Here is a 16,041-nt window from a genome sequence, read left to right as displayed (position 1 = left end):
AGAGAGAGAGAGAGAGAGAGAGAGAGAGAGAGAGAGAGAGAGAGAGAGAGAGAGAGAGAGAGAGAGAGAGAGAGAGAGAGAGAGAGAGAGAAACGGCATAAAGGAACCGAGGGTCTTCTCCCACGGGATGCAGCCGGACGGAGAGAAAACTGTAGCCTTAAATTTAATATGACGCGTGCTACTATCGATTCAGAAGCCGCCTCCCGGCCGCTCGTTTCGCCAATCGAATTTCGCGGAATATATTACGCGTCTTCTCAATACGCGGAATGCAACACGCGGGGCCCAGAGTTTTCATGATCATTTTATTTGGCGAAACAAAACCACCTATTTCATTTTATCGTTTCTTCTTGCTTCCAGCGAAACGCATCGTTAGAGTTTCATGAAACTTGGAAGTTCCGTGATAAAACGGAACGGTGAAATTATTTATTTGCAACCTAAATACGCAAAGCCAAAACAATCACGCGCGCATAATTGTTATAAATATTAATGTTACTAATTTATTGTTTTAATAATGATTTATTGCTTTTTGATTTATAGGGTCCGGTCGGAGAGGTGGGCGGCGTGAGGCTGCCGTTGCAGTCATTACATGGATACGGATCTGTGTTCATGTACTCGGCGTCGACGAGTCCCGGGGGTGGAGGCGGCCAGGGTGGCGGAGGCGGGGGTGAAGTCACCCTCCGCCTCCGCGAACCCGAGGACATTCCCGAAGAGGTCCTCGCCCGCCTCGAGGACACCGCCACCCTCTCCATCTCTCTTCAAAGCGATGCAGTCCTGAGGCTAGGGGCGGCTGGCGCAGGTAACGTAACCTCTTACTCTCTCTTCTTCACGTTTGCTTACTGATCAAACATAAAGCGCGCGCAGAAGTGCGCTTGTTATGATACCGTAGAAGATGGTGTTAGACATGAAAGTTGCTGCGATCGATCAAGTAATTCTAACAAAAATAGCGTTCCATAAGCCGGGGAGGGGGGCGGGCGGGTTGACTGAACTATATCGATAATGTTAAAGTTTTGTCGTAATAACTAAAACTGGTCAATGCCAAGGAGAAAAGGTTTATAAGTGAACCGACAATTTTTTTTTTATTAAAAATTATATGTACATTTTTACGTATTAAAATCGACCGCTGTAGTTTGTTTCTTTTCGCTGCCGGCACGACGGAACTATAAAGGTTTTTTTTACCCCGGCCATCCCTGAATTGTGGTGGCGTATAATAAATAATTGGCTTATGCGACGCATAAATTTCTACTGGTTACTCTGGGATTTATTATAACGGAGGTCGCTTCCCTCATATTTTTGGGATCGTGCTTAATTCCCGCGTTTTCGAAGAGCACTCGGTCCTGGTCCGAGTAGATTAGCCCCATATCCAACGCCCGTGTGTGCTCTAATGCAGAATTATTTCGATGGATTATAGTAATCCTTGCTTTATGCGATCAGATCCGAGACTTTTCCCCGACAAAGCGATTCACTTGCGTTACCGATAGTAGTTCTTGGTGGCGAGATTCGCAAAGTCGATTATCGTAATCAAAAACGTATGTTTTTAATTACATTAAATTAATTACAATTAAAATCTCGAGTTCTTGGAGTTTTAGGAAAAACTTGAGTTTTGGATGATATTAATGGAATTTATTAAATTTTGTCTCTAAACGTTCGAGGTTTATCTAAAGATATTATTATGAAATAATAGGCAATGCGATAGATCACAATGTATAGACGAAGTAAAAAAGCACATTGGACGACTCTTTTCGACATCGCGTTTATCTCTGCATACAAGGAGGTTTTCGATCTTGCTCGTTTTTACGAACAAAGGTCTAGCAATCGAGGAATCTATTTCTATAGAAATGCACGGAATCAAACGATTATTGCTTCCTTCTAAACGGCGCAGGTGACTATTCGGATTGGATCGTTTCTCGAGCGTCGAAAGCAAGAAGCCGAATCGTTTATATCGGCGCTTAAACTCACGGCCTTTTCCCATTTTCAGTTTTCCGAAGCTCGAGAAACTTTTAGACCTTCCTTATAGTTGCCATTTTCCATTCAACTGAGGCATTCATGTTCCTTCCTTCCTCCAGCAATTCTCCTCCGTCGGGTCTTTTTACGAACGGTTGCCGATACGGAGAACTTCAGCACGAAAATTTCGCGAGAAATACGCGGGCTCTCGTACTCGAAAAGATCGACAAAGACGGAGCGTCTAGATCTCTCTTTGCAATCAGGGATTATATTTCAAATTCGGTGATATGGAGCGGCAAATGTTGGGCACAAAATTTTTGCGTATACCTGTCTTTTTATACAAAGCACAAGAATTCCGTGTCGTTTTCTTTTTATCGGTTTAGATCTACTGACAAGTCTTGAAATCAATTTAAAAGTTTATCTTGGCGGAAAATATGACAGAGCTTAATAAAAAAAAAGAAAAAAAATATATAAATATAATATATTTTATTATGATATTATAATTTTATTGTTCTACTTATTTGAAAGAGAAATTTGTCATATTAGTTTAAAGTACGAAGTACGAGTTAACGAGAAGATGCTCTGTCACAAAATATTAAATGCTTCTTAATATTATATTTGTCGATTCGTTTTGAATCTGTAATATTCAGTCGTGAACTTTATTTTACCAATCTTCATTTTGACGTTTTTGAATTTCGCGTAAACATACTTCACCCGTAAATTATAAAGTAGCCAAACGTTAAAACAAAATACAAGAATTCGAAACCAATATCGTGGCGTTTATCGATTTCCTGACTTTTGAAAAAGAAACAACTAACTTCGTCGGAAGCGTTTGCCGTCGTAGTGAGACGCATGCTAACTTTTACAAAATACGAAATACGGGTATCCGTAGGGTCGTAAGTTTTTTTTTTTTTTTTTTTTCTTCCTCAGAACGGAGCGCCGAGGGAGGGATTCGCCTTTACGGAAAGGCGATTCAGGGACGATAGAGAACGTTAACTTCCGAACGATTTGTCAGAGCCGAACCACAGCGGCCTGGCCCGATTCTCGCTCACACGTTCCCATAAATCCCGGATTTTCATAAGTTTTTCTCCCCCCCTCCTCGATCTGCAGTCTCCCGCCGTTGCCCCTTTCCCCTTTCGTATCGTATCTCTTCTGCGCCCTCGCCGAAATCGATCCGAGGATATATCTTTTGCTCGCCTTTCTCTTTTCGTTCTTGCTAATGCCGCGGAATCGCGGCTCTCGGGAAAAGAAAGACGGCGCGGGGAGATTTATCGAAGTTGCGGCTTGTTACGGGAGCTTTAGACTTCCGGCAGCGGGGGTCGGAGGACGGGTGGAGGTTTCACGCACAGCTCGAGCTCGAGAGAGCCGGGAGAAGAAGAGAGGTGCTAGCGATTGATTAAGAGGGTCGTTTGTGCCAAGGAAATGCTACTTGAAACGCCGCCGCTATCCGAGACCATTCTCGGGCACGCCCGTTCCGCGCCCCTGGCTCTCTTCTTCTTGCGGCACCTATCCTCGCTGCGGGACGTTACGGCGAATCACTTCTAGACATTAACGACAATGGCCGGGTTTCGAAGTCGGAGCGACTTAGCTCGCTGATTATTGTAGAAATCAAGAAACCGCGCGGTTAAAATTTAATTGACAATAAAAGATCCGCGGGAAGTAAAAACGAGAGAACGTGAAAAAAGAATCAAAATTTTTTTTTTTCCGCCTTTGACGTTTAGCGCATCTCGGGTTGCGCTAATTATCCTTTAAACGAATTGCAGATCTCGTTCTTGAATAATGCACGGCTCGACAAATAGTGACAGTATCTTTGTGGATCGATGCGGGTCAAAGGGTTGAAACTATTCACGGTATTGATTATTGGGGAGCCTTGTCCAAAGTACCATTCGGTACTTAAAGGACAGTCTGACAGTATAATAGGGTTTCCAGTAATGCGACAGTATCAATAATCAGACACATTGAAATTAATCCGCGCGCTGTTTGCTGGGTAACGATAACGCGGAAACAAGCTATTAACTATTCTGTATTCTATGGGCGAGTATACCGAGGATTTGCAAAATAGTAGAATCATGGAATTGAGCGGCGTGGCGCGCACAAGGACGGGGATAAGAACGCGGAAACGCATGTAATACCGTTGCGGTAATACCGTAAACCGGAAAAGAATGAAACTAGGCGCAATAAAGGGGCCGAGAATACTCGGCGAGCTCGAGGGGGGGAGAGGAGGGCAATAAGTCTGAAATATGCCAGCGTTTTATTCTCACCGTACGAATAGCTGCCGCGAAGGCGGTGGGAACGAGCGTGGCGGTCGAGAGGGCTCGAAAGAAGAATGGAAAGAGAAAGGAAGCGGTAGGCTGCGCATTCAGAAAAAAATGCTTGCGATGTACGCGGCTTACACGGGACCGAGCACGACAAAGCGGGGCATATGCGCGTGAACAATTCCGCGGTAACGTGTGCCACATAAATACAGACGAAAAGAAAGAAAGAAAGAGAGAGAGAGACAAGGGCAAGAAAGAGGAAGAGTGAGAAAAATGGGGAAAGCTATGTGCAGGCGGTGGAACTCGAAGGTAGAAAACTTTACGATGAGAAAGAGAAAGAGAGAGAGAGAGAGCAATTCTCGTTATAACTTCGGCGCCCCGCGGAAACTTAAACTGCTGGGAGCCGAACATGCAGAACTTTCGGCCGTTTTCCTACTCGGGACAATCCGGATCGCCCATCCCTTTCTACACCATCCTCACCTCCACCCTCCGGGCTCGCCTCGAGTACGCGCACCGTCATCGTCGTCCTTTTCACGAGGGACTGCTCCTTTTAATATTGTCGGTGGGAATGCCTCAGGTAAATCGCGTTCCCATGTCGCCGCGACTTTCGGTATAAAATGCGTACGCGACGACGCACCCTCGTATAATTCGAACTTTGCCCCGTGGTGCCGAGAACGGGCGAGAGCGAGGCGTAAATTACAAATTACGTGACCTACGACAGTTTGATGATCTTTCCTTTTTTTTAGCGTTCAATTAAACTTTTCACAGAAATTTAAAAAAAAAGAATGATAATAATTATAATAAAATAAATGTCATTTGCATTTCTTATATTTATCGAGAGTATTTATGAAGCAAAAACTATTGTGCGCATCCGTGCAGTCTCGGGGCGTATTCAATTCACGTCATTGCGCTCGTAGGCTCGGCGTTTGTAAGGGAATAAGTGTGAATAACCCAGTTGAAATGATTTATGACGCACGATGAATATTTATTGATAAATGATCGCGCTCGTTTTGCGCCGGATCTATTTGATATTTCGCTCGGACGAGAGACGGGTCGAATCGCGCGGGATGACAGCCGAGGCCTTTTAGAGCGGAGTGCGGCGCATGGTGAAATTGTTGTGATATCCGGGATACGGTGATCCCCGTCGCGGACGAAACTACGTAAATTATGAATGCCGTTTGACTGCATGCCAGCTACACCCCATAACCGGCAACTGCCATGACCCCGGGGCTTCGCACGTGTCTGGTGTACGTATAGAAGCCACGCACATCGAGCGGAGGCTTGCGGAGGCGCACGTGCGCGGAACTGCAAACAGGCGGAATAAATTCTCGCGGCGTGTCGTACACGCCGCTGCGGGCGCGACACGGTTCCTTCAAGGCGGACATGTCTATATGAACTTGAATTTTTATGCCGGGAATAATCGCGTGCCTTGACTCCGCGCAACGAGCCGCGGCGTTTTCGCGTAGAATTAAACTGGAATTTTTCTCTCGATATTCCGCCGAACTGCGCGCGGCGGGCAAACGCGGATGTTATCGCAGCCGGCGATCTTGAAAAACTCGCGGGTATCGTCTCGCTTTCTGTACGAGAATTTGCGGCTTCGCGACGGATACGAGTTCCGTATATTTTCTTTCGGTATGAAATCGCAATACGAAGGAGGCGACGGCGAAGAATAACATGGATGATACGATGAGTTAGGTAAACCAAATGTTTATCCGCGATACGGCCGCATTCAGTGGCGAACGACCGGACGAATCGATTTCGCCCACATAGCCGGGGCAAGCCGCGCCGAAAATAATAAAAGGACCAACGGTGCCTGCAATTTATACCCCCGGTAGGGCCGACCGACGTGCATGTCTCACAGTAGCGCATCCCGGTCGATTCCCTCCCCGCCGGTCGGCATGTTTCCGGTCGAGAGATAAAGGCGCCGCGCTGGCGAACAAGCCACCCGTATATATTCAGGGCGCGCTTTTAGCACCGATCGTGCCCGCGGTCACTAACTAAAAAGGGATCAAAGGGCAGAGAGCGGCGGTGGTCGCCTCGACGTGTCGGACGCGTGTTTTTGCCGCCGCGATTACTTTTGCACAATGGCGTTTTTCCATCGCGACCCCGGCGTGTCGTGCCTACCGCCCGTGCGATTTTCGAGATTCGCTGATGCGCGATTCGCCAAAAAAAGAAAAAAAAAAAAAACCTCATCGAAATCCATGTCCTCCAGAGAACTCTATTTCGCGCGAAATTTTTTCATCAAGCGCGCGACGTATTTTATGAACTTGAATACGAGAATATAAAACGTCGAGTTCTTTGAAACGAGATATTAAAAACAGAATGCAGCGGGATAAATTCTGTATTAATACGCGATGTCTTTTAACATGATATAGTGGTTCTTCTCGCTCGAAGAGTCACCGCTGCTTTTTCTCGACCCGCTGCTATCAGTATTTCTTCATACGTCTCTTATCCTCGCGCGCGAATTACGTTTCGTATATTTAGTTTATATTTTAATATGTAAATGTGTCGGTGTATCGCGTTGATTCCGCCATAGTGGCGGCCTCGCGGAAATTCGTGCTGGGCCAACTCAACGGCGGATTATCGCGTTTACTCGTTAGAAGAAAGCGCGATGCTGACAAGAGAAAAGGCGGGATGGGGGGTTCGGTGCTCAACATAAAGGACAGCCGAGTTGCACGGTGGGAAATTAGTCTGCAAAATTTCCCCCGGAATTACGTCGTAAATTAAAGTTTGTACACGCGAGTGAATCCGCACCTCCTCTCTTCCCTCCCCCTGTTCCCTTTCTGCGTCCGCCCTTTTCTGTCTTCCCTTTTCGCCACCCCCCGGCGCGATTTGCCGAAACGAATTCTTCCCTCTTTCGAGCTTCGACTGCGAGATTAATCCGAAAATAACGAGATGCGCGCAAAAAATATTCCTTTCCCCCTCGTTATCTCGTCAACCGTAACGTCCGTCATTCATCGAAAGAAGCATCGATGCGCACACAATGCACCTACATTCTCTCTCATAATTATGCCCGAATTCATTTACATATCGCGTTACATTCGGACACACGTACTGCTCGCCGTGCTACACGTATAAAATTTTAATCGCGTTACTTTCGCTCATGCGGGATTTATAATTGTTCGCGCATAATTAGTTGCGTTTTAAATTGGCACATTTTCTGTCACCGGGCGTATTTATCGTTTATCAATTACGAGCCAGACGAATGCGCCGAAGACAACGCGCAACCTCCACTTTACCGCTATCGCGTACGCAGGTTGCGGTTTCGCTCGGAGGCAACGCCGGCAGACTTATCGATATACGGGCACGTGTAATCTTCAAACAGGTTTAGTTTCTGATCTGCAAGACTTACGTAACGGCTTACGTAATGGTTACGGGCTGTCAGTATTAGCGGGCGGCAGCGGCCGAGTCAATATTGATACGGGCGCACGATGAAACTAGAGAACCCCTATCCGTTTGTGCGTTGTGGATATTGAATTCCGCCAGTCCCTACGATCGGATCGCGCCGGATCGCGGCCGCGTCGATTTGGCCGCTTGATGACGATCGGCAATCCGAATTGGCGGTTTATCGTTCTCGGGACGCTCGTTAAGTTCATATTCCGCTGAGGAACGGTGGCGATTTCGCGATTATCGGATCGATTTGCGCCGTTCCCTTGATGGCTGTCGCAGAAATTCTCCTGAGCACGGTGACGGAGGCCGTTGTAGTAATCATACGTTAATTACGTATAATACACGATCTGTTTAAGCCCGTGACAACGATCGATAGCTCGTGCGCGTGGCAGCGTGCAGTTATCCATACACGACGGACATAACTGAATTTATATACCTGCTGACACAATTCCGCAATCTTGCGTTGTTAAATTGTTTCGAAGCTCTTTACGCTCTATAAACGGTTATTCTTTTTTTTTTTTTTTTTTTCTTCCTCTCCTTTCGCGGTGGTTAAAAGGTCGGTCCGAGCATCGATTTTCACCGAGGCCACATGGCAATTTTTTTTTTTTTTTTTTTTAACAATCTGATAAAACCGTGGTTATATCGAACGCCAGCGGGTAATCCTTCGGACCCGCACGCTCTTTTATCTCAAATTTTTCTCGCGGTCGCATACTCCGCTGTTGCACCAGCGAAATTTGATTGCCGTCGTTATAGTTCACGTGCACTTTGCGCATACATGAATATTCCACGCGCCGCTACAACGGTATTCCACGCTTCGTTGCGGGACGCCACAAAAGAACGGAAACCCCTCCCCCTCCCCCCTGCTATATCGATCGTCATGAATAATGTTCGGCAGAAGTCCCTACTTTGCCGAATAAGTCTGGATAATAGGAAGCATAATCGCCATTTCGCTAGTACAACTCCGTGGTTAACATTTATGCAAAGCCCGGGTGAATAGACATGGGAGTTTTGAATTAACCGGAGAGAGAAAGAGAAAGATAAAATGATATTTCCACGCTAAAATCAACCTACCATAAATTCTCAAAGAATATATTTTAATAGACTTTTATAATTACAACTTTTGACCTTCTTTGAATAAAAATATTTTTTCAACTTGCGCGGCCACTCTTTTACTTTAATGAACTTTAGAAAATGCGGAGTCGCAAGTAATTATTTTACAGCTTCTCTGTGCTTTATTAACGGCACAGGCTTGTGTTAGTGTGCAAGGCAAATGTCGCATCGAGCCAATTACCCAAGACTCCCATTGCGTAGATTGTTAGAGGCGACAAGTTTAGCTGCAGCGAGCGGCATCGGGCAACGGAACAGTCGGGGCTCATTTGGACATCTACGGCCGACATGAGAGGAAGCCGGGAAATCTCGCCCGATTTCGACCACCCGATAAAGAGCGTTATCGCGGTTTAAATTTATATTAACTCACGGGATTCTCACGTATCCGCGGACAAAGCTATCTGTGCGGTATTAAGCCATTAGACCGTAACGAGAGTTGATTAAGTGTACCGTGGCTGCGGACGTCCGGGAGAGATCGGGCAAAAAGAATATCCGGAACGAGACTGCAGAGGCTTCGAACGCGACGCGACGGGGGGAAAAAAGAGAGCTTTCCCAGGCCACGGCAGCCTAATGAAAATTCACGGGTTCTCCATCGGCGTGATAAAGTCCACCGCGTCATTACCATTGTCCCGTAGCTCGTTACAGCGTTTATTTAGCCCGCGACTCTTTCTCCCGGAGATCGGAACGAACGGCAGGGCGCGTGCACCGAACGTTTAATCTCGGATTTATTTTAACGAGAGTTTACGATGACGGGGGAAAGTTCACGCGGAGATCGCGCGATGGATATCGAGCTATTACGCAATTTTCTCTGCCGCATGTAACAAGCGCGTAACAAGCGAGCTGTATCGTTAGCCGTTGAAAGAAATGACTAATTAACGTTTGCATTTATATTTTATTTTAATAATTATTAAGAGGATTTAATTATTGTTTCGAGTGAAGGCCGGAATTATCGTTGGTTGAAATAAAAAACATAAAAATAAAATTAAAAAATAAATAAAAGGTTTACCTAAGACAGTTATAAAATCCCAGGGACTATGAAATTAATTCATTTCCTGTTAGGTTAGTCAACAAAGGATCATGCGCGCTATTTCACGATAATAACGAGTTCAAAGAACGGTATTGCGCCGCATGCCGGTTGGAATTGCGAAAGAATCGCTTGAATATCCTTTGATATTTTCGAGAGGATTATCCCAAGTGTCCACGAACGCGCGCGTTCCCATACAGGATGCAGGATATATATTCGAGCGGCGCACACACCCAGCGCCGATGGGGGTGAAACGGAGGTACGGGCGGGCAACGATAAATCCGGCTCGCCGAATAAATATTCCGAATCGAGAGCCGGCCAAGCGCGCGGAATCCGTGCCCGCGCGCGCGCGTGGAATTATTTTCACGCGCGCCAAACCGGACTTTAATTTGCGATAGTGACTGCCGCAAGCTCAAAGGGATGCCGACCCTCTCCCACTCGCTCTCTTCTACACGACCTGCTCGATTTAATTAATGCTCGTTGCATAGCCCGACGCGGGACCCGCGCGTCCCGCGCCGCGCAGCGAGACACGCTCATCCTCCCGCGCGAGTGATGATTATAGAAAAGACCCTCGAGAACGCGCGCGTGGATGTGCGGAGATTTACGAGGATGTAATTGAAATTACACGCGGACGAGAATTACGTTTTTACAATAACAACGCGTAACACGTTTGACAAACGAGACGCGTCTCGTTTCATTATCTTCCTGCAGATTTTAATTTTCTCAGACGCGGCCCGCCCTGACGTTGAGAGAGTCTTTTTAGAGAGTTCGACGAATAGGTGGATTTCGACCGCGATCGTCGTTGATACGTCGTTATCAGGAGAATGGGTCGCGCTTCAGACAAATTGGCCACTCAAATCCTTTGAGGACTCGCATCCCTTACGATCTATTCCTGCTCCACCGGCTGTCACGATAAAGACTTGATCCATGCGCTCGTATGTGCAACTCCCGCATACTTTGCCCGTCAATTTGACAATGTCCTACGTTAATCTATGCATATATTAGTCGCGGCGTGTGTAGCTTAAGATAATATATATGTATATGTATATCAATGTAATCCGACCTATATACGTGACAAATTCTGCTGCGTGAAGTAATATGTCTTGGCGTCTGGTATATTTAAAATTTAAGTCACTTTTATACGTCAACTAACGCGCCTCTCACGGGTGACATTATTTAAATCTTACTTGAGAAATTGATTTGACTTTACGAGTGATCTGATAAATCTTGGAGATTTAAATTTATTCAAATGCGGGCGATCAGAGTCGTAATCCATTTTTACGGGAATAAACGCGAAGAGCGGCAAGTAGGTGCGTACTTTCTTTCACGCGATCAGCGCATTCATAACGGGCGGTGCTTTAGGCAAATGGCGAAGTTATCTCGATAGGTAAACCTGGCACGGAGGTCGGAGGGATACGGGGTCGACTTCAAGAATTCAAATATCTTCGAATTCGGTCATCCGCTTGGCGTTCCCCGCGTCGTTTTATATCCCCCTCGGCCTTATATCCCTTCTCGTTAAATGGGCTCGTTTATGATACCTCAGTTAAATTTGGCATGCATGCGGCCATTTCTAAGCAGCGCTTTCTATATCCACGATCTATTCTACGGGGTCATTTCGTTACATCGCGCTTAAGTGCACCTGTTATAGCTTCTGTTTTACACACCACTAAGCGTTCGGAAATAAAAACCTTTGTGCGAAAGAAAAGAAAAGAAAAAAAGCAGAAGATCAATAATTAATTAATTACTAGTTAACTTTTTTAAAAAAACGATATGAATTGTAATAAGAACTTATTAATTAATATTATTAAATATGATTATTGCAGATATTAATTTTATCTTTCGATTGCGTGCGCAAAGAGTAAAAACGCCGCTCGTAGGTAAATATATTTTAAGATAAATAAATGATTTATGCTGCGAGCGGGCAGAAAAAATGATGGAAAAGTTCGTCAGGAAAGAGGAGGAAAACTACTTCAACGGATGGCTCCGAGCGAGCCGTGGTAAGCAAGGTTGACAGACGGAATCTTTAACGAAACTTCTTTCGCTCTCGAAAGAAATCCACTCGTAAACAGTCCGACGTGGCTTAACGTGTGTACTGATCCGCTTTAGAGAACGTAAGTTCCACTTAATTTCTCTTCGACGTCTAAGAGCACTAAAAGAATGCGGTGAAGTAATTTTTCTTCTCTCTCTCGCTCTTCGTGCGTCTTACAAATTTTTCTGCCCACGGTAAAAACTGTGCCATCGTGCGTTATCGAGGGTAATTAGTATCAATTTCTGACAACGTCAATTCTCTCGCGACATTCAGACGTAATGTTATTAAAATACTGTAGAGATTTTTTTTTTTTGCAAATTCACACATTGCCAAGAAATAGGATTGCGCCCTCGAAGCTCTCATTAGTCGCTTTCGAATGAACACATTCGCGAACAATTTCGGGGAGTAGGAAAATCCACTTTTCCCCGAGTTTTACAGGGATTTTGCGCGGCTGGCAACTGTTTAAGGAAATAAGGAAGCGCGCCGCCGAGAGGAAGAGAAAGAGGGACGGGACGAGGGGAAAAAAAAAAAAAGAGCCAGCGAGAGAAAGCCCAGACTCATTTAAATGTACGATACCCTTCGTCTCTTATCGCATTATGGTAAATACAGGGTGTACTTTTCTTTCCTCGTCGGCACGAGGTAGGGGCGGGCGCGGGACGGGCAAGACGAGTCGAGGGGGAGAAGCGGGCTGCATCGCTGATTGCAAATTGACTTCGCTACCGAAATAATACCGGCGGCCGCGCGTTACTTGCAATTCTTATTGCGCGAAGTTCGTTACGGATTTCCTCCGCCTCCGTCTCTCTTTGTGCAAACACCCCACGCTCACACAATTGCACGCGCATACGTGCTCCATTCACCTGCCGCCGTGCACACGTACGCGCGGCTAACGGGCTGTAGGGTATCCCCGCACGATTTACTTCCCCAATTTGCTGGTTTGGTGGGAGCTCTATCATCTCGTTGCTCGCCACTCGTTTTTCCGATCTCTCTCTCTCTCTTTCCCTCTCGGGTTCCCCTCCACCCTCCCCTCGTTGTCGCGTCTGCACGGAAATGCAGGTCGCCCGATAAAATTGCTTCATCAACGCGATCGCCGCCGCGTGTGCGCGTGCGTTTAATTACCGAAACGTCATTTCGCGCCCGAGGTGCGAAAAATGTTATTATACGCGACACTCGTTAGCGATCGGCAACGATATCATTGAACGCCTTCGACCGGTTTTCACCGACGATCGATACGCGGCCGCGGCTCTTCGAAGTGCGGCACAGACGGTCGTTTGGAGAACCCATTCGATGAATCCTTAACGCGCGAATCAATTATGCAAATATCGCGTAAACTCTAAACTTTTCACCAAACTTTTGCCAACTCGTAAGAGTATTATTTTCGAGAAACGATCCAGTTTCGGCAATGGTATCGTTACAGTCCTTACATTTTTTATCCGAGGAAATTTGAGACAATAGGATTCTCGCGAATTTAAAGATACCGACGTATTATTACGCATATTTATTTTTTTTCTCGCGTTAAAAATTGAGCGAAACGAGCAGACTGGTAACTACCGCGAAGAAATATCGTCGAGTTGTCCATTCCGAGGTACGTACACAGGCACTCGTGGAAAATCTGAATGCGTTTCATGGTCGCTCGGGCTCGAAAATTGACTCTGTGAGTTCCGCCGGCGCGAAATCCGACGGCGCGTAGATGTCGGACGTTAAAAGGCGCTTTTAGTCCCCCGTGCGCCGCGCGAGCTAACGAGCCACCTTTTCGCGAAAGAAGAAACAATCGGGGAGGGGAACGCTGGCGCCGCGCATCCTCGGAAATTGTGCCGCTGCATCGACGCGAAAATGTTTAATCGACAATCACGACTCGATTGTCGTCCGTCCTACGAAACCACCTTAATTGCGGCGCGTTAATTATAACGGTATGGTTATTCGACCGTGAACGTGATTACCGGCGCGCATGTCGGCGATTATTAGCTCCGCTTTTGCGGGGTATGAGTTGAATCGAAAAATCGCCCAAAATTCTTACTGTTGGAAAAGGATATTAATTTTACAACGAGCCAATACAGGTGTAAATAATCGAATCGAGTGCGGCTAATTATTTCGTAATTAAATTCGAGATTAATTTTTAATTACAATTACCTATACAAGACAAACATTGCCTATATAAAATAAATTATCGAGAGTTGCATAAATAACGTAGTCGTTCGAGGATTAAAGCGATGAACTTGCCTATGAAGGAGAGCGCCGTAAGATCACCGGGAAAATCGACGGAATAGTCAAGAAGGATTTCTGGGAGATTTCGCGGCTACCGCGATAGGGATGTGCGAAGGTGCGCCAAGTTTAAATTTTAGAGAAAGAGCGAGATATCGGGGATATGACCGAGATAATGGCGCGGGCTTATGCCGTACAAAAGCGGAGAGGATGCCGGAGCCGTGCTCCCGAGGTCGGACTCGTAACGCGACACTTGTGCGCTACGGCTTAAGTTTCGTAATACCACTTTCGGGCGACTGCGACACAGAAGATACGACCGCCAGCAACGGCCGAGAGAAAGGCCGCGGGAGACTTAATACAATTTGCATATCCTCAGTTATACGCCACACCTTTGCCGACCTCCGCGAATTCGCGTTCGGTCTTTCGCTGTACTACCTTTTAACTGGCCGGGCGAGCGCGCTCTTTCACGATCTTCTGCATTTAATTGACGGAAGGAACGCGTCGCCTAATTTGCAGCTCGGCTCGCTGAGCGCCAAATTTTCATTAATTATTCTCGGGTCCCCGGCGAATCGATGATTACATCGAATTCCGTGAATTCGCGCGAATACACAGGTGATCGGCGCGACGAGTAATTACGAGCGCGAATAAACGCGAGAGAAACCGACGCGTCGCTTATAATTAAACGCATTCCTCTCTCTTTATCTTTCTCTCTCCTCTCTCTTTTTCTCTCTCGTTGTCGGATAAAATTTGCAAGAACTCTAGTATCGCCGGAGCTCGTTCGCGTTTTGCTATTCGCATACGCAATTTTGGTGCGGTATCAAACGCTGTTTCGGCTGATGATTCGTGCGATAAACGAGGACGTTTATGTCTACCGTGAAATAAGCGGCGGTTCTATTTACCGAACGCTGAAATATGATGCTTTTAATGAAATTATATCCAGCACTCGAGCAATCGCAAACCAAACGATCGGATAGATGTGTGCATTTAGAGTTACTAGGTTCATGTGCTTTTCAATAGGATTTTGCAATTATTATTATTTTAATTCGTACCATTAACGTATATAAAAAAACTCTTATTTTTTTTTTTTACTGTTTGATGCTGTTATTTTACAATTATTTTTTAGCAGTTAAACGATATTTCCAGCCTCAATTTCTCTCTCTCTCTCGCTCTCTCTCTCCGATATTTTCAGACAGAAAATATTCTATCGTTCAACTTTCGACACATTTATACGTGCAACGTGTCGAACTCGCGCGAGACTTTCGCAGCGATGCGAAAATCGAGCATTAAAAGCGCTCGACCTCGTGCCAGCGTCGAGTTTTGGCACGCCGGAAGATACGTGAGCGCGAGGGATTAACCGATCGACCGGTCGGAGCTATCAGAATTGGTGATACGAAAAGCCGGGGATCTCCATCAAACTGATAACGCATATTCGCGTAATGCGTCGACAGCGGCGGGCGGGCGGCGGGGGCGCGCGAGGGACACGCCGGGGGTCCGAGGAGGGGAATGCGAAAGGCACGGGAGATGGGCGCTGTGCAAGGTAAACGATATTTACGTGGCTGAAAGATCGATAGCAATTTAGCCACCCTTCGCCGTTCCGAGCGAACACCTCCCCGACGGTGCACGGAGCCGCATCATCCTCCTTCCTTCCCCTTTCCGCCCGTCGTTACGCAGGTACGTCCACCATCGCACCACCGCAGCCTCCTCCACCAGACCTTCTACTTTCGCCCGTTCTCCCCTGCCCATTCCCCGCAACATGGCCTAGTCAGTGCTCATCCATATACATCGAGAAAATTAATATCTGGGCTTCGTCGGGTTCGTTCGCGCGCGCTGCGAATAAACTCGGTTGCGCCGCTCGGGTTTCCAACCCCCCCCGTATCTAAAGCCCTTCCCTCTTCTCCCCCTTTGCCCGCACTTCGCAGCTTCTTCTCTTCGCCGCGCCGTTTTCTCTCACCGCGCGCGAATGGATCTCACCGTCGATTGCAGCCGCGTCGTTTAGTCGCCGGCTTTGGTTAAACAAATTTCTTCGCTGCGTCTCGCGGCGCACAGCGACGCGGAAAGAAAATTATTACAGCAGGTAGCGCGTTACACACGGCTAC

General features: G+C 46.6%; 1 protein-coding gene across 8 annotated transcripts in view; it reads left to right on the top strand.

Annotated features, from left to right (window-relative positions):
* LOC139113942 (zinc finger protein 541) overlaps positions 1–16,041 on the top strand; it is a 344,562-nt gene that overhangs the window by 193,552 nt on the left and 134,969 nt on the right. For all 8 annotated transcript variants that reach the window (XM_070675406.1, XM_070675404.1, XM_070675403.1 and 5 more), the window contains one exon: positions 538–796. In XM_070675406.1, the coding sequence (XP_070531507.1) occupies positions 538–796 (259 nt within the window). The remainder of the gene's footprint in view (positions 1–537; positions 797–16,041) is intronic.

Source organism: Cardiocondyla obscurior, linkage group LG03 (genome assembly GCF_019399895.1).
Source record: "Cardiocondyla obscurior isolate alpha-2009 linkage group LG03, Cobs3.1, whole genome shotgun sequence".
Lineage (NCBI taxonomy): Eukaryota > Metazoa > Arthropoda > Insecta > Hymenoptera > Formicidae > Cardiocondyla > Cardiocondyla obscurior.
The sequence above is the reverse complement of the archived record's forward strand: the minus strand, read 5'-3'. Positions and strand labels throughout refer to the sequence as shown.